Source organism: Odontesthes bonariensis, chromosome 5 (genome assembly GCF_027942865.1).
Source record: "Odontesthes bonariensis isolate fOdoBon6 chromosome 5, fOdoBon6.hap1, whole genome shotgun sequence".
Taxonomy (NCBI): Eukaryota; Metazoa; Chordata; class Actinopteri; order Atheriniformes; family Atherinopsidae; genus Odontesthes; species Odontesthes bonariensis.
This window is the reverse complement of record NC_134510.1, coordinates 9251174-9270182: the sequence shown is the minus strand read 5'-3', so window position 1 is coordinate 9270182 and position 19009 is coordinate 9251174. Positions and strand designations below refer to the sequence as shown.

Below are 19009 nucleotides of genomic sequence, written 5' to 3'. Positions count from 1 at the left end.
CCTCTGGGGGTGAGCACAGACAGGAACACAACCAAGGCATTACAGCATAATAAGTCCATATCGAAACATATACAATGACAATATTGTATAACTGACAAATATGTACCTAAAAACAGCACGGTTCTCCAAGTATACCAGTTAAAATGGAAGAGTGTTTAAGCCAACAGGCATCCTTTTAGGAAGATACTCAGTTTGGTCTTGCTCTGGAGCTCTCTAATATACCAGGTACTTGAGTTCAGAGTAGATGAGTGGAAACATGACTGTGCAGGCTCGATACAGGATGGCTCCGCTCTTGAAGAAAGCTCTGGGTTTGGTGCTCCAGGATTCAGACTTGAAGTTGCTGTAGATTGCATACACTGCCACAGCAAAGAAGTGTCCAATAAGGGTCATGGGCTTGGGTGTTAGCCTGGTGATGGAAAAATGACATTAGTGATTCTTCAAAAAGTCTTGTGTTGGTTTAACATTTTGGAAAAAAAAATTCTTTTGGAAGCAGTAGGAAGCATCTCTAGAAAGTAATGCAAATCATTTAAAAGCATCCCTAAAACTCATTATTTAACATGTAAGATAGCTCAACAAAAAACAAGCATGTCAAAATGAGATGATGTTTTGCAGAGGACCATGTTTCAGACTAATAACTCTCTTCCAAGAGTCCTGTCACCAATAAGGGCTTCACAGCAGAAAAGATGTGGAAATTCTGCTGTTGTGGATTGTGGGATTTTTGGACAAAGATGTGATTTCTTCATGTTAAATTATGCTCACCGTATACTAACCGTTTAACACTTCTTCTACACTATTGTTATGAAGGACAATATTGAATACAGAGCTATACACTAATACTTACACTGAGAGGAGTCCAATAGGCCCGGTAATGCACTTTCCACCAAGCTTAAAGTACTGAAAGCAGGCCTTTCTTAGCTCCTGAAGAGAATCTAGTCAACACACAACGTGGGGGATGAGAGTCGAAAAACTGAAATTACAGCAATTTGTGACTATTTGTCAAATAATAAACTGTCATCTATCCTTTTTTTTTTTTTTTTTTTTCACATGTCTGTAGATGCAGAGTGAGGGAGGGACTCACTGTCTGTGGCTGCAAACAGCTCGTACAGGGCCTGGGCCAACACATTCACGACAAAAGAATGTGATGACTTGCGTTCCCAATGGAATTTTTTCTTTGCCTATTGAGAAGAAGGGGAAAAACACAGGGTGTTATGTTGCACACTAGTCCGCAGTCTTCCATCTATAGCAGAGAGCACTAAAAGATGATACAGTTGACCCCAAATGGAACTTCAGCTTGTATCCATATACAGTTTTGATCCAGAAAAATCAATAGGCCGCAGGAACTGTGCAAGGCCTTGACTTCAACTTTAGAGACACTACAGTTTTTCAGTGCTTATTTAAATGCAGAGGGGGGAGGGGAGGGGAGGGGGGGGGGGCAGGTTACTTTGATTACCTGCAGCAAGTGCTTGTCGTCATACAGATCTGGAATGTTCTTGAGCAGACTCCTCCAGATGCGAACGTCATTGAGAGCAACACTCATCCCTCCCCCCGTCAGAGGATGCCTCATGTTGTAGGCGTCGCCCAGGAGTAGCACACCTGCACATATCACAGTGGCTCCGTTCAGTTACTGCATAAAGTCTGCTGAATGTTAACCCAGCTTAGCATTAAGACCGGAAACATAGGAAAACGTATTTGTTTAATCCATATGTGGGTTGTTTGGACTATTTTATGAACAAGTTCAGTAACACACTTATTTTATTTGTTGAATCCAACTATAAATTCCTATTATTTCTTCAAGCCCAAGTGTAAAAGTCACAACTCGTATATAGACTTTAGACAAATTCAAATATTCACTTGATTACATGGGTAAGATTAGCTCATTTGCTGCAGGCTAAAGATTTACAATCAGATTTACTCATACATAGTCTATCAGTCTTTATATTTAATTCCTGGAAAGTATTTCCCACAGTCTGAGTCGATGCCACTATTAGTCAATACAAAAACATAAGACAAGGTGCTGTAAGATAACCCCACAAAGAGAATTAATTTACAACACCTTTTCCTCAGACACAGACAATGAATAACATATCACACACATGCCACAGTAAGCTCAGTGCATCTCCAACCAGAAAAAACGATCAATAGCACTTCAGTACCTGGCTTGTTGACGGGGGAGGGAGGGAGGAAGCTGGCAGGCATGGACCTGAGTCGATCGTTCTGAAGCGCCACCATGAAAGGCTCCTTTAAATGCTCTGAAAGAAGAAGAGAACGAGAGCGCGGGAGGTCTATCACTTGGCTGGCTTTGTGGATGAAAACCTACAGGTGCATGCTGGGAACATGCACAAGAAAAAGCCTTTTCTTTTTGGCGTCTGAATGTACATTTATCAATGCATCAGTGGGACTGACTCCTCCATTCCAACTAGACCTCTGTCAAGGTCATTGGAGCTGCTGTTTTGATATTGTGGCTTTGATATTTCAGCTGAATAGCAGCGCTCTCCATGAATGTCAAGTCCCTCAACTGCAGCCTCCCTGCAGTCTGAATGCATTCCTGTCGAACACCACCTCTGGCATCACAGTTTCATGATCCCGATCTTTAACTAAACTTTAGTTAAAGTTAAACATTAATCACTTTACAGCTGTTCTTCCTCAGGTCAACGGGTTATCATTCATCAGAGATTACTATACAAGAACACAACCCTGAGCAAAAACCAAATGGTGTCTTCCGCGTGTACCTGGCATCTGTGGGTATATTTTCTCAGACATGTACTCTGGAAGGTTCCGAGGCATCTCCCCTCTGATGTCTACGAGCACCCTGGTTTGAGAGGAGGAGATCTGGTAGATGAGCACAGGGCTGGGGTGGGCCAGAACCAGCTCTGCATGGTGGGCTTTAAACTGGGGACAGTCCTGGGGAGAGGAACAGAGGCAGCTGATTCTAACTTTGTTGATTTATTTCAAAGTAGACGTGCTTCTTTTGAAGCCCATCTTTACTCGTACGTGTGCACTGGTTACTGTTAACTCCTTCACATGCAGAATGACATATGTGTGGCACTTAAAGCAGTATCACGTGTTCAGACAGAGCTTTAAGTGTCAGACTGTATTTTTCAATGAAACCATATCAGACTTGAGTTCTTGAATTTTAATTGATATTTTGAGACTTTATATTTCTCTTATATAAGGTTCTATTGAAAATTTGGAACTTTAATTTAATTTTGCATTCATATTTGAAATCCTAAATCTCAATCACAAATTACATTTTAAATGTAGCTGGTCTTGAAAATTTTGCTCTCTCATCTATTCATAACTTTTTATATTTGAATAAGAAATACTGGCTTATTCAAATGGTTTGTGCCTGAATAGTCCAAAACCATTCATAAGACGGCGTTACACCAGAACCACTTAATTCAAACTCTGAAGCGGTGCTCTTCCTACCGTCATCAAACATCCGACAAAGTGAGAAGAGATGCGAGCTTTCCCGGGAACCAGACTCTTTCTGAATTTGGAGAAACAGCCGTCAGCCACCACAGTCAGAGCTGTATGGATCTCCTGCAGGATAAAGTATCACACGATCATCACAAGCCCTCAGTGAAATACAGCATCTCTTTCAGAGCAGAGAGAGGGATTTAAATAGAAATAGGAACTTAGAAAGAGTGTCCTCCTTTCACCTTGACGTCTCCAGTTTCTTTGTCTTTGTACTGGACTCCAGTTACACAGCCATCCTCCTCCTGCAAACCAGTCACTGTGCCTTCTACGAATGTGACACTGGGGGGAGCAATCGTACAATTAGAGACATCCCCTCCACAAGACAGAGGAACAGGTGGATCACTGGAAGGTTACAAGCTGCTCAAGATAATTCTGTCTATTTGACACTTTTAGTTAAATCCCTTGAACTGGCTGATTACTATGTTTCTAAGTTTTACATGTAAATAAATCCTGAGTACACATTAATTAACCTGAAGCCTGAATAATATTGCCTATTTGAACTTGGAGTAGAACAACTGTGATTGTGAATACTTCAGAAGAAATGACATGTGCAATTTGTCTTTGTAAGGTAGATATTAAATGTGCTGCCTAACAGTGCTGTCAAAGGCGCTATCGTGCATTTAGCTATCTGGCACATTTGTTTCCCTCATGGTTCTGCTCACTTTGGCTCAGCCATGGCAGCTCTCCTCAGGCCCATAATGAATCGACCGTGATGGAAAGCGCGTCCGCACTGGATGCTTCCCTTATCCTCAGGGTAAGGGATCTCCACCTCGGCACTGCTCGCTATGTCATGGATCACATAGCCATTTACCAGATGGGCATCCAGACCCTCCACTGAACCTGAGGCCAAACACAACACAACAGGTTAAAGTTACACAGTCTGTTGATTCATTCTACAGAAGATGTGGAGCAATGGTTATGGGCTTTAATATGGAGTCATTCTATTTGTATGACTCCAAAACTGAATGAATGGCTTTGAAGATGTTATTTCACACTGACAATCTCAAATCATTCAAACAAAAACATGAATTAGCACTCCAAGAGGTCATATTTCTAACCGTTTTATGAAATGTCTTTCTATATACAGTTTAAGGGAATGATAAAGTCGAGCAAGGCTCAGCGATGGAGGAAATGTAGATGAACTCTGGTCATGGTCAAAGATGTTTTTGACATTGAATTTTATTGATTTGCAATGAATATTCAGTAGATGCTTTAAATCCCAAAAAGACATTCCATTAACAAATCACATATAAGCATTAAGGCTCCAAAAGCCCACATTTAAAAGAGGAACTCATTAATATTTACTCTATGCCACACACTGTCTCCTTTTCCTGACTTTTTTTTATTTATTTCAACTCAAATCTTCCTAATTATTCCCTCAATTAGCTTGCCAAGTTCATGTATTATCAAAGGAGTTTGGTTTGATTTATTTTGACATTTCATGTCATATTTCTAATTTACCTTAGATTTTTTACAAATATCACAGCAGTGGCTAATGCATAAAGAACACTGATGCCTCAAAACACAAAGACATTCTTTAGGAACGTCATTTTCCTGACATGCAGAAGGAAAACGCCTGCAAGCTAAAGCCAATGAATCAAACTAACTTTTAGCAATTCAATGATAGTAAAAATCATGTTAAAAAAATGCACTTAAACATTACAAATCATTATGGTTAAATGGGTATAAACCAAAGTTGAAGCGAAGCATTTGGAATTAGAAGTTTGGAATTTCATCTGTTATGCCTCATCAGGACTGAGGGGGTCGGATTTGATTGACAGCTCGGGCACCTTCAGCAAAAAGACAAATACAAACTAACAAACTAAGTCCTGCCTACTTCAATCCTCCAATGAGAGCACACTTGCATTAAGTGACAATCTGTCGAGGAAACTATTTTCAGCTACAGTATACCAAAGGCTTGCTGTGGGCAGAACTCCCTAAAAGTTGATTAGAGAGTGTGTTTTTAAAGCACCTTCCAGTCCCAGCTCTCTCAGTGCTCTGTATCCCCCGGGCTGCAGCAGCTCTCCCACTATCCTGTCCGGCTCCTTCAGGTCCCTCTCCACCACCGTCACCTTCCTCCCGTCCCTGGCCAGCACAGCAGCCAGCGCTGAGCCCAACACCCCGGCGCCAACTACCACCACATCTGGCGCGGGTGCCACAGAGGAGCCACCCTGCGCGGCGGAAGACTCTTTTTCTACTCTCTTTCTTGTTCTACTACTCTACAAAACAATAAAGGGGAAAAAACATATAGTGCACATAATGGCTGACATTCATTGCATCTGTCTTTAGCTTTAACATGTTTATATGAAACGTACAGAATTTCCTGAGCAGAAGCACACAAAAACAAATCAAATATAGAACCGTTTTTTTTTGTCTTTTTTCCAACAAATGAGTAAAAGGGAAAGCTCATAGTTTCACACTTTTATCTGTCCGTGTCTTCCTCTGTTTTCAGAATTAGAAATGATTTGAACTGTCTTACCTTTTTACGGTTGCCATCTGCTTTCTTGCTCCTCTGTGTTTCACTTTGAGGGATTAAGTTGTTAACAACAGGTAGAACAGACAAGACATTCAAAGGCCAATTAAACAATTGACCGACTGAGAGCTTCTGGCCATGACAAAACTTGATATATGAGAGCAGAAGTCCGGCTACAAGAAATAAGACTGCGGCCATAACGAGCTCTTTGAGCGCCAAAGTCAGGACGAAGTTGGACTTTTTGTAGAGATAGGTGAAGGTTGCTATTCCCAGGAACATCCACATCTCTTAAAAATAATGATAAAGGCTAAATGATGGGAAAATATGACAAAGAAACGTCTTAACTGATCAAATATGTCTATATAAAAGGATCCACTTAGTGATGATTCTGGTTTAAATTTTGTTTCTCAAATAATAATAATTTAAAAAAAAGACAAATTAAAAAAAATGAATTAGTTTGCCCAAAACCAGCGATAGTCTGTGAAACTCCAGCCCATTTGTTCACAGACGGTTGAGCGGATGCTGCTGAATATTTTATGAAAATGAGAAAGACGGACCATTTCCGATTCGTTGCTTTTACATTACGCCTGCCCCAATGCCCAACCCTCCAATCACAGCTGATGAACAGGTGAGCAGAGCTCACGCTTTGTGCTGATTGGACAGTAGCGCCAGCATCGAGCCTCCTCTCGCTCGCTGATTGGACAGCCGTCCGGCAAGACTGTAGTATGATGTGATGTCAATGGAAAGCGAGTTTTATTTCTTTGACAGTCCAGAGGCTGCACGGGATCAAAGATTATGGATGTTTGACAGGAGAATGATCTCTGTGGGGTAACAACGTACCACCATTTAGACTGCGTGTCTCATACATATTAGGACTCTACTCGAGTTAAGACGCCACGCTGTATCTATCGAGTCACCACAAAAAGTAAAAGAGCCATAATCCAGTTACACTCCACAGTCATAATGTCTATGCAATATCATTCATTTTAAAGGGCTTGAGACTAGAGTGGCACATCTGGCCAGGTGTGGATTCGAATCACATAATAGAGTGAGAGTTCTTTCCACTGTTGGTGTGTGGGTGGCAGTGTCCAAAATGATGTTATATGAACTACAGAACAACTTTTATCAACATAAACTGGTTAGTTAGATTTGTCAATTATGTAAGACTGCTGGGGAAGATAATAATAATGATATCTTCCAGTCACATATGTCCTCAATCTATAAAACATAGTGTAACAGTGTACACAGTGTAACATAAAACTATAGATATATATAGTTAGAAGTTTTCCTATAGTACAACTTCGAACTACTGTCTGCCATAACCTATTCAAGGTAAATACTATTTGGGCGTTCAGGATCAAAGGTCTATTCAGCCCTAATATTAAAGTAGAATTAGCTTCCCTGAAAACAGTCAAGTCACAAAGTCACAAGTTTATTGTACAGTTTGACTGTTTTTAAACGTAACATTATTTCATTTTCTGCTGGAACATCGTAGCTGTGCACACTTGTGACTTGTTAACTGGACTGTAAAAAGCTGCCAGTAAACATGATCACTCAACTTCATTCTGACAACATAGTTTCTTAAACAGTAAACATGAGTTCGTACAAATACATCCAGATGATTCTTTATGTCAACAGCACCACAAATACTTGAGACACACATTTCATCTGTAAATGTTTACATGATTAATAACATGTTCTAATTCCAACCGGACTAATACAAAACTTTAAGAAAGTCGCTTCCTAGTCCTGTTTTATCCTACAGGCAGAACTTCATCACTTTTTGATTATATGTAATGATTAAAGATTGACTCGTATTTTTCTTGCTTTGCTGATGTTGCTCTTGGCTCCCCGTTTTGCTCGATGAAAGCCTGAAATCATAAAAGAAAAACAAAAAATATTCATATCTGGGGGGCCATCCTCTCTCATTCAGATGACTTGTTAAATGTATAATTCAACAGCTATGTTTCCCTCTAAGTTTAGGAAACTACACTGATTAATAAGGAAGCTTTAACGAGAGAAGTTACTGTGCAGAAAGCACCTGCAGCTGGCAGCCGTTCCACTTTATTAAATGGAACTCCCGCTGAGCAGCTTGGCTGGTGTCTTACCTCCATCTCCTCTAAGGTGCCACAACCATCCTCCACCTTCTGCCCCAAGCCATGACTGAAGCTCGAGTACCGCTCCTGTTTAACGTTGGACATGACTTGATCGTTCATTCACAGACGGTGCAGGACGGTCTGTTTTACATACGAGCGGCTGAACGCATACCTTCACCATACCAGCCATTACCCCGTCCTCAATGAGGCGAACAGCATTCCTGAGTCCTCTTGCAAAGGCGTCCATGGCTCCAATGTGAGCCACGAAAAGGTCCTCGAGGTCTGTGGACTCTCTGCGCACCTTTGCATCAAAGTTCAGGCCTCCTGGCTGCAGACCACCTTGTTCAATGATGGCCTGTAATAGATTAGACACTAAGAAATTACTGGTTCCATTAGCTCCGTTTTCATGTGCTGCTACTAAAGAGAGCCATTTCCTTATTTCAAAATCCCACTTTACCCGATTAAACCTTAATTGTTCATTAGTGGCTTGAATGATAGTTAAATATGCATCAGTTGACAGATTTATACTAACAGTGCAAAAGTGGATAATATATTAAGTGAATTGGGAAGGCTGTCAAACCGAATTGCCCATTTGGGATAAACAGAGTTTTCTAAACTGAACTGAGCTGACAGGGAGTTGCTTTTGATTATGACTCCAGCGACACTCTTCTACCTCATTTAGCCAACCGTTTTACTTTTGTGGTCTACTTTTATCTAATTATTTCAAAGAAAAAAAGAAATCCTTTTAAGGGCACTTTACGTTATGTGTCCAACACAATGCAGATAACAGAGTAAGTAACCAAATAGCTGGCAAATCTCACGTAGCAAGAGAACTGTGTAGAGGAGTGGGCATGGATGTAAGTGTATGTTGACTGGACAAACCCATGATCGCAGCATCACCATTATAGAATTAAATTGTGACACTGTTTTGACATCACAATTTGTTGTCGCAATGACCAATTCTACGGACGTAATTAGCAGTTAAGTCTCCCACTTCAGCTGCTGTCATGTTAAAAAAAAAAAAGCATTACACAGTCGGAAATGGCTGTAGGCTGCTCATGACTAGTCATATTTGGACTGTCAATTTACATTTCAACCCCCCAGGGGTGTTGTTCATGTATGATCTTGAAACAATTGAGGCTTAGTCCAGTTCAGTCATTGGATGTTCAAGTTATTGTGGAGTAAATTAAGTTAAAGTGTGTTGTACAAGTCATCTGCTATAATAACAAATGAGTGCAGTCTGAGTTATTTTTAAACGTAATAAAACATTAAGAATAAATTAGAGCTTTAGTATATTGCTGACATTGTTTTTGTTTTTTTCCTCCTTATTAACCAAACTTTACACTTGTGTTCACATAAATGATTCTGAACTGTGACAAACTGTATCTTATCCACCTGATACCCTCCTCTTCTTCATCTGTCCAACTCTCACGGCATCCCATTTGTCTGCTGCACTCCTCATCTCTGCAGTAATCTTGCAAGTTGTCTTTTACATGTTGTGGCTGATCATCGTATAACTTTTGAACAATGTCACTTTTATGAAGATTACCGGCAGCATACTTAGTAGACAGACTCATTTAATCAGCTTACCTTCATGACCAAGGTGGTGTTCCTGATGTCCATGGGGAACTGATCTGTGTCCCAGCCCAGATCAGGAGAGCCGGTGTTTGAGTCAACTGAGCCTAACATGCCAAAACTGTTCACCGGTCAGCGAGGACGACAAAGAACATTTAACACATGGCAGCACTCAAGCTATGACAGCAACTTTTCCAACATAGATAACTTTAAATTTCCAGTAAAATGATGAGGTCTTACGCTGAGGCCATGACAACGTCATGCTCATAGGAGTGCCCTGCCAGAGTGGTGTGGTTGGGCTCGATGTTCAACTTAAAGTGGCTCTCCAAACCATAATGCTTTAAGAATCCTATCACACTCATAGCATCTAAAGCAGGAGAGAGTGAGAAACATTCAACACTGGAGGTGGATGATGATGATGAAATGGCGTATTTGCTTCGTTAGATTTAGGAAGCCTCACCATAATCATACTGGTGCTTGCAGGGCTCCTTTGGCTTGGGTTCAATAAGAAACTGACACTTCAACCCAATCTTCTCCTTGTACTCTGGAGACGGATTCACAGACATTAGCTATACAGACTGGAGACAAACCGAAACTCAGCCTGCTCTCATATTCACGTGCACACTTACTGATGGCCATTTTGAAAAAGTTGGCCATATGTTTCAGTTCAGCTGCGACATCTGTGTTGTGGACGGAAAGAAAACCCTCTCTACCTCCCCAAAAGACTGAGGAGACAAACATATTCGGATTACAGAGACTGGACAATATTTACAAATGGAAATGACGGACTTTACATGTCACACAAATCAAGTCCTCACCAAAGTTTTCTGCTCCCAACTTCTTGGCAATGTCCAGACCCTTTTTCACCTGAGCGCTGGCGTAGGCCAGAACATGGAAGTCCGGGTTGGTGGCAGCGCCGTTCATGTACCTGTCATGTGACATTTAACGTTAACGCATGCATGACACCAATTAGTGGTAGAGCAAAAGTACAAATACAACGAAAGATATTTTCAGTGAGTTGAAGAGGATGAATGATCCACCTGAAGACATGACAGTTTCATTTAAGTAGCTGGCTACAAATGTGTATACCAAGTTTAAACTTGCTTGTTCATTGATTTAAATTTACTGTATCACTTCCTAATGACGCAAGCTGCTGCATTTGTAAGAGGGTTTTCCTCCCTGGAGAGGCTGGAGCTGTGCGCCTTGCCTCCTGCTATTAATGCCTCAGTGCATGATCAAACTAATTCTGTATCTGCCCACAAAATTATTTTTTTCGTAGCCACAGCACAGTAACTGGAGTGGCATTATTTAAAAAACTCCTGTGGGGAAACGGTGCTTTGTGATTCGGAGCCAGCCGCTTACAGGATCCAGACACATTTTCATGACTGCTGAACACTTTGCACCTCCTCCCACACAGCCTGGTGTCACATTTATTTTCGTACATGCTGGTTTAAGAATACCGACCTTGGGTGGGCAAAGAGGTTGCAGGTGACCCACAGCACTTTGACTCCAGTCTGGTTCTGCAGGTGGCGAGCCAGCTCTGTGATTTCATCCAGATTCTTGTTAGACTCTTCCAAAGTGGAGCCCTCAGGGGACATATCACTGTGAGGAGAAGAGCTCAACTGAGAGGTCTTTTATGTGCTTATATTAAACAAAAAGGATTAAAAACAAAAACATCTCGTTGTTCAGCAAGTGCTGGCCTCCAGGCTGATGATGTGCAGACTGAGCTGCAGTCTACCTGATAAAGAGTGTGGCTGCTATCACAGTATGCGTCAGCTGCCCAGGATTTTGGACTCTTTACTAATGTAAGTCAATTTTGTTAAACATGTGTACCTTTTTGAAATAATCTAAATCCTCTAACATTTGTGAATTGTGTCTGACTGAAATTATTTGCGGTCTAAACTACAGTTAATATACAAAACCCACTTGAGGGTAAATGTAGCTTCTGTCTGAACTTTCTAAAATGGGGTGAAAGCAAGATTATTTGAAGTCACTCACCGGTCATGAAATGTGTAATACTTGACCTGTGAAACAAAAGCAGAAGTTTTACAGAAGCAATGTACTAATTCTGACCAAATAGAGCACTGTGGAAAAGTCTTCATATTTTCTTCATATTTTGCTTCAAAGGAGCCATAATTTTAAGAATCTAATATTTTCTAGAAATATTTTTACTTTCTTTGGACACCGGCTGCTTTTTCACACAGTTTCAGTCCAATTCTTGAACTTGAACAATTTCATATTCATACATTTCTTGTTTGTTAAGCCGCTTAACGCACACCTATGAATTACTATAGCATAAAAAAAGGCACCATACTCAAGAGATAAGCAGTGATATTTACACACATCACAGAAAACTTGATATTCTGTTGTAAAACCACATTGTTGGTTTTGCTACAGTTTCTAGTTTCAGTTCAGTTTTTAGTTGAATCTACAAAATAAGTGATAACATAGTACAAAGATAACATAGTTTGACAGACAATAAATAGTGTTTTTGCAACAACAATGTGATAAAGAATGATCAGCTGAAAATGTGGCATATTTCTGCATGGTGCGTGCAGTCCTTAAGGAACTGAAGAAATTGGTCAAGTGGAGGACAAAAGAAGAAAAGGGTACAGCTAAAAAACTATCTACAGAAGATGAGCGCCATCTGAATTATTAGAGATCATCACAAATGGTCTCCATGGAAGGGTGGCTGTCAAGTAGCCATTCTTAAGGAAGGGAAAACGGGGAGAAAAGGCTGAGGTATGCCAAATGACACAAGAAGTGGACTTAGAAAAATGTGGCAGTAGGGCTTATGGAGGGATTAATCCTCCCCAGAACCTGGACCTCAACATTATTGAAGCAGTGTGGGATCAACAGCCAACATCCAAAGAGCTTTGGAAAAGCTTATAGAACTATTCCTGAAGACTACTTAAAGAAATAACAAGAAAGCTTGTCATAAGAGGGTTCAGGCTGTGTTTAAAAATAAAGGTGAGCATGCCTAATATTGACTTTCAAGTTCATTGCATTTGCGAACCATTTTTGCTTTGCATTCTGCATTCTTATCATGCTTGCACACGTTTCAATTAATTGCTCGATCAATTTGCTGTTTTCCTGGCAATACATGAAGAAATGAGAGGTGGCTCAAGACTTCTGCACAGCACTGTACAAAACATATCAAAGCTCAGCTGAATTCCCTCACACCAAGCTTGGTGAAGAACTCAAAGGCAGCACGAAGACGCTTCTTGGCCGACTCCATCGGGGAGCCTTCATTCCATTTCCGGTGGAGGGTTGGAAACCCAAAAGGATCAGCGCCTACACAAAGGAGAAAAGTGCTAACCCGATGTAAAGAGGGAATCTGTTTTACTCAGCGCAAAGCCTCTGCCGACCGTTTGGCTCAGTTGTTACAGTACCAGTTCCACAGAAGGAGTGCCAGTAGCAGACTGAGAATCTCAGCCAGTCCTCCATCGTCCGCCCCATCAGCACCTGCACAGAGGAACACTGAGCTCCACACAGAAGGCCACAGCTCTGCATTTAAAACTACCACTTCCTGTAAGGCCCTCAAGAAGAAAAAAAATGTGTTGTTGGATCCCAACAAATCTACTTCATTCCTGTCAGTTTCAGTATTTGCAGCCAAGCTCCATTTCCATACATGTGTCTCTGTGAGCCACACCTACCTCCTCTGCATCGTAGTGTTTGAAGCACATGACATCTGTGGGTCCAGCACCTGGAACATACTGGATCTTGGGAATGCCTGTGGAACATAGTCGAGCAATATTTGATAAGATTTGATGAGAAAGGGCTATTTCAACCCGCGTAGGCCTTGTCTCCCATCGGAAATGTAGCGGAATGGACAAACTGTGTTTAGGAGCAGATCGTGAGACTGAATTTCTTCACATGTAATCTGGGGACAAACAGTCCTCTTCCATTGAAGAACAGCTTCACTTAAGTAAAGTTGGAAAGATATTCACAGATTCGGACTTCCGGGATCAATAAGTCTGAAGCCAAACGTTGTCAAAACATAAATGATACCTCTGTCCCATCATAGCATAGACTAGGAGCTACAAGGACCAAAACCTATGCGCAGCCTGCAGCCGTGCGAGTGCGCAGGGGCCGTCTGCAAATTGCAACACAAGAGCAAGACGCTGTAAACAAAAATCTATAACTCCACTGTTGTACAGGATAGAGATGCTAAAACCACTCCACACATCAGCGTTCTCCTCGTGACCACACTACAACAGCTGTTATGGACAAACCAGGTTCTGCATAATTTTGGTATTTTTTTACAATTCTGGTGAATCAATAAAAACGTCTATAACTTCACTGTTATAAAATACACACCTTACAAAATCACTACACACATCAGCGATCACTTCCTGGTCATACTACAACAGCTGTTTTGGACCAAAAAAAACGTGTTTTTTTTTTTAATTGTTATTAATCATTAATGACTTCAATAGTAAATCAATAAATTCACTTTTATACATTACGGAAACTCCAAATTCACTACACATATTAGCAGTCTCCTCCTGGTCATACTACAACAGTTGTTTTACACAAAAAATGTTTTGCATAATTTTGGTGAATTTCTATTTGGGAATATTAATCGATAACTTCAATAGTAATCAATAACTTCACTGGTATACAGTCCAGACCCCCCAAACTCACTCCACACATCAGCAGTCTCCTCCTGGTCTTACGGGTCATGATGAGAAATATACATATTTTAGACTCTTTTTCAAGACTAGTCTCTGCTTCCTCCTGCTGCTTACTGCTTTACTTGCTTTTAAATCATTCTACGTCTTTCCAAAAGTCACGGATATAATTTTATTATTTTATTTTTTTTCTTTTAATTGTATATTTGTAAACAGTATTATCCCTCCCGTTTGCAAAGCGAATCGGACAGGACAATGTCTCCTAACCCTGCAGTATCAGTGAGCTGCACACAGTGTGAGCGACTCTCTGTGAGGATAACACAGCTCGAGAAGAGAATTTAAACGCTGCAAAACATTTGGAATTTATTGACTCTATTATAGCGCCTGTGCAGGCTGTGGAGCCTTCACGTGCCAAAGGACTAACTCAGATCTTTCTATGCGGGATCACAGCTGATGTGGAGCCTCATGCTGCAGCCCTGGCTGACACACTTCCCTGGATGTGCCCGAATGACACTGGAATATCTGGTGAAGCTTCCAAACCGGACGGTCCGACTGATATCACCCACTGGAACAGTGTTGGTGCCAAACCCAAATCATCAACCCCGGCCAGGATCTGGTCTCATGTTGTCCGTCGCAGAGGTAAACCCAGCACTAAACCTAAACCTCCAGCACTCACTCCGCCACCTGAAGTTCTATTGCACAATAGATACGATCCATTGACTCAAAATAGAGTGTGTGATGATGAATGTAACCCAAACATGAAGACAAACAAAATAAATGGCCCCAAACCTCAGCCAAGGGCTAACCAGATCATCAGGAGAAGCCCAAATCCCACAACCAAGGTGAGGACTACAGAAGTGATCGACACCTCCACACAAAAAGCAATATATTCCATTCTGATCGGGGACTCTATAACACAGCATGTCAGAATGGCAAAGACGGAAAATATAACTTTTTCTGATACATCAGTCAGGGAACTGATAGATATTTTGCCGACCATTCTGTCTACTCATCCAGATGGCACGAGGATCATGGTCCACACAGGGTCTTTTGATATTCTGAGAAGGAAGACTGGCTCTGAGATCCTGAAGAAGGATTTTTCTCTGCTGTTGGAGAGACTGTGTCACTATGGAGCACACCGGGTCTCCATTTCTGGCCCCATTCCTACTGTGGGTAAAGGAATTGAACTTTTCAGCAGACTTCTCGGCCTGAACACATGGTTGTCAAATGCATGCATCGCCCATGGGATTAAGTTCATTGATAACTTTATTATCTTTTGGAACTGTAAGGAGCGTTTCAGAGCTGATGGCGTGCATCCCAATCGAACTGGATGCAGATTACTTGGTGCACATTTACGTCATGCTGTTGGGACGGCAAACCCAAACATGACTGTACAGATTAGACTGAAGGACACAGCAGCGAGGCAAACAACCCCCAGCCCTCCCCCCTCACCAGACCCTTTACTCCACATCACCCAAGGTCTCAAAAGGATGTCTCTATCCCAGCCAGGACTCCAGCGACCACCATCTACCGAGAAACGCAGGGCACCCCCTCCTCCTCCTCTTACATCATCTGTCCTGGCAGAGCAGGACACAGGGGGATGTGCAGGATGTTCAAGGAGCAGCACAACACCCAGAGTTCAAAACAAAGATAGCACTGTTCAAACCAAAGATACCATGCCATGATGTGTTCAGGGTCCCTGCTATAGAAGTCCGACTGCTGACAGCTGTTCTGAGAACAAGCTGGGGCCCAATAGGATTCCTGTATTAGTTAGTAAAAGAAGGAATCAAAAACAGTCAACTTCCTGGGTGGATCTATCTAATCTGTTAACGGTACCACGTACAACTCAGAATACAACAGAGACCAGTGTAAACTCCACAAAGCTAGCCTTACTTAATATTAGATCTCTGTCCAATAAGTCACTGTTAGTTAATGACTTCATAATTTCACACAATTTAGATTTTCTTTTTCTGACAGAAACATGGTTAACAGAGAGCACAAGTGCTACTGTTCTTAATGAAGCAGCTCCCCCAAACTTTAGTTTTATGGATAAATGCCGAAATGGGAGGAAAGGTGGGGGGGAGGCTGCCTTATTTAAAGATACATTCCAGTGTAAAGAGATCTCATTTGGTGATTTCACTTCTTTTGAATGTCTGAGTTTTATTTTAAAGGGTGTTCCTAAAATCCTGTTCTTAATCATTTACAGATCTCCAGGATACTGTCCATACTGTGTCTGTACTTTATAGCAGCGAAGTTACTGATTATTATTGAAGTTAATAATGATTAATAAACTAAAAAAAATAATGACCAAAATTATTCCAAATCCTTTTTTGTCCAAAACAGCTGCTGTAGTATGACCAGGAGGAGACTGGTGATGTGTGTCGTGAGTTTAGAGCGTATGTACTTTCTAACAGTAAAGTTATTGATTACTATTCAAGTTTTTATCGATTAATCAGATTTTTTTTTTAAATACCAACATTTTGCAGAACCTGGTTTGTCCATAACAGCTGTTGTAGTGTGGTCACGAGGAGAACGCTGATGTGTGGAGTGGTTTTAGCGTCTCTATCCTGTACAACAGTGGAGTTGCTGATTTTTGTTTACAGCGTCTTGCCCATGTGTTGCAGACGGTCCCTGCGCACTCGCACGGTTGCCGTGCATATTATACATATTAGTTATACTGTTTAATTTATGTATTATTAATGAGTTTTTAGGCTATAACCATTGTGCAATTTAAGGGAATGCAGTTATTTTCTCACTCAGACCATTTTCTATTTGCAACCATTCCAGCGTTTTATTACTAGTTCAAAAGTTTGGGTGTTACATAAGGCTTAAACTATTATTGTGTAGGTAGAAAAAGCGAGGAATGTCACCCGTAACTGCAAACCACGAAACAGAGAACATTTTTCATCAGACAGTGTGACTGTAAGCGTTCGCCTCCAACGTGTTTATAAGGGTGTCAAAGTCGTGTTTTCTAAAATTAATCTTCCATAAAACTCCACATTTATAGGGCATTCATAGTTAAACAACACGATTATATTATGAATATGTTTAAAAGTTGCCTCGCCGGTCATATTTATATGCGTATTCTCATCGATATGCAGGCGTTTGAGCGATGCGCGTTCCCGCGACAGGGGATGCAATTCTCAGCAGGCATGCATTTCTCGGCATAACACCTTGTCGCCTTGTTGCTCACCACTCGCCATACAGACAAAACTTTCTGTCCTCACCGTGTACATAAACACACACACACACATCAGACAGTGTATGACTTCCAGAAGCACTGACGCGTTAGGCTACATTTACCCGCAAAAAATTCCTCTTGAGCTGCCATTACTGGATCCCAACGTCCACAGCTGCTTCAAGCTCAAGGCAAATTTAGGGCACGCCCTCTCAGCTTGTGCACAAAAAACAAAAAGGGTAAAAAGGCGCAGTTCCGTCCACGGTCACAAGGTGTCACTAAAGCCCTTCGGAATCAGACACCCCCTGGCCTGGAGCACTTCTTTTTAAATTCCTCAACTGAAGCATTCTTACTAGATTTATTTTGTCAAGTAAAGTCACGTCATCTTTGCTTCTCCGGCACATTTAAAGCAACAGAGGCTGACCCAAGTGTTTTCTATGTAGCGTGGTGAAAGAAAAAAACAAAACAAAACAGATAAATAGAAACAATTTGAAAGGTTTTAGACAGTTAAACACATAACTCACTGTTGGACGGAGTGAGCCCCATATGTATGACGTACTACAGTCTAACCAAAGGAGATAAAAGCATGGATAACAATTTCCAGGTCCACGTTTTTATTTGACTATATTTCCATGACGTTTTTACAGCATCCTGCACATTGTTTGATCAAGGGACAAGTTTATTGTTAAAGCTGTTGAGAGAGTGTGATGGACTGAATAGGTTTTTTTTTTTTTTCATTTAGCTGAAGGAAATGACTTACCAGCCAACCTTTAATGTCATCAACACAGATGGCAGTACTGCCAGTGTTGTGTCAGATGTCAGTGGGAGGTGAAACTGTGTCACCGGCATGACTGTGGTCGGAAATGTTTTTTTTTTTTAGACTGAGCCAAGGGGCAGTGTGTACAAAAAGAATCAAAAGAGATCTAAAATGGAGCCCTGATTCATTCCACATGAAATTCAAAGCAGGAGATGATGAGTAGTTTCCTTTTTGGAGGAGACAGTTCCTTCTGACAGAGCCATGTAACCGTTTTAATACTGTCACTGAAAAATCCGCTTAATCCCCCAAAAGGTTTTAGCAGAATGTTGTGGTCTACAATACCAAAAACTGTCTTACGATCAATAGGAATTAACACAGCATGGGAGCCGGAGTCGTCAGGTAAAATAATATCATTACAGCTCTCAAACAGAGCAGACACTGTGCAGTGTGGTGTGTTAAAACAGGACTGGAATGTATCTCTATTAGATATTTTATCACATTTATGTGACCTCGGAACTTCCACTTAAAGGGGAAGCCTCTTTTGACTGTATGACATCCCAAACCAGCAATATCCATCCATATTCTACACTCACTTAATCCAACAATCACAGGGGGTGGGGGGGGGCTGCAACCTATCCCAGCTGGCATTGGATTAGAGACAGGTCGCCAGTCCATCACAGGGACACACAGAGACAAACGAGACTAGTCTTAAGTTGTTTAGTGAAATATAGACCAGTGTTTCACAATATAACAACGGAAATTCTGTTCACTTACCTCCTCTATCTTACTGACTTGCATTTCTTTTGAATGCCTTGCCTT

At 41.2% G+C, this 19009-nt stretch overlaps 2 protein-coding genes across 3 annotated transcripts in view; both read right to left on the bottom strand.

Moving 5' to 3' along the window:
* sqlea (squalene epoxidase a) overlaps window positions 1-7418 on the bottom strand; it is a 7913-nt gene extending 495 nt beyond the window's left edge. The window contains exons 1-11 of the mRNA XM_075464809.1: window positions 5957-7418; window positions 5450-5696; window positions 4140-4317; window positions 3660-3756; window positions 3427-3540; window positions 2730-2901; window positions 2154-2249; window positions 1451-1593; window positions 1079-1175; window positions 842-929; window positions 1-406 (exon numbers count right to left, since the gene is read on the bottom strand). The exon at window positions 1-406 is cut by the window's left edge and continues 495 nt beyond it. Coding sequence (XP_075320924.1) covers window positions 214-406; window positions 842-929; window positions 1079-1175; window positions 1451-1593; window positions 2154-2249; window positions 2730-2901; window positions 3427-3540; window positions 3660-3756; window positions 4140-4317; window positions 5450-5696; window positions 5957-6235 — 1704 coding nt within the window. The 5' untranslated portion in view covers window positions 6236-7418 and the 3' untranslated portion in view covers window positions 1-213. The remainder of the gene's footprint in view (window positions 407-841; window positions 930-1078; window positions 1176-1450; window positions 1594-2153; window positions 2250-2729; window positions 2902-3426; window positions 3541-3659; window positions 3757-4139; window positions 4318-5449; window positions 5697-5956) is intronic.
* Window positions 7419-7509: 91 nt separating this feature from the next.
* Window positions 7510-17645, bottom strand: LOC142379689 (uncharacterized). 2 transcript variants are annotated; one of them, XM_075464811.1, is made up of 14 exons: window positions 17559-17645; window positions 13278-13354; window positions 13014-13086; window positions 12803-12915; window positions 11620-11645; window positions 11086-11223; window positions 10440-10549; window positions 10251-10346; window positions 10082-10165; window positions 9862-9988; window positions 9637-9742; window positions 8219-8401; window positions 8059-8133; window positions 7510-7821 (listed from the first exon to the last, which is right to left on the bottom strand). In XM_075464811.1, the coding sequence occupies exons 1-14, from the start codon at window positions 17584-17586 to the stop codon at window positions 7738-7740; spliced, it is 1320 nt and encodes a 439-aa protein (XP_075320926.1). In that variant the 5' UTR covers window positions 17587-17645; the 3' UTR covers window positions 7510-7737. The 2 variants fall into 2 exon arrangements, with proteins under 2 accessions (XP_075320926.1, XP_075320927.1); XM_075464812.1 differs by lacking the exons at window positions 13278-13354; window positions 17559-17645 and having other exon boundaries at window positions 12805-12915.
* Between the last annotated feature and the right edge of the window lie 1364 nt (window positions 17646-19009).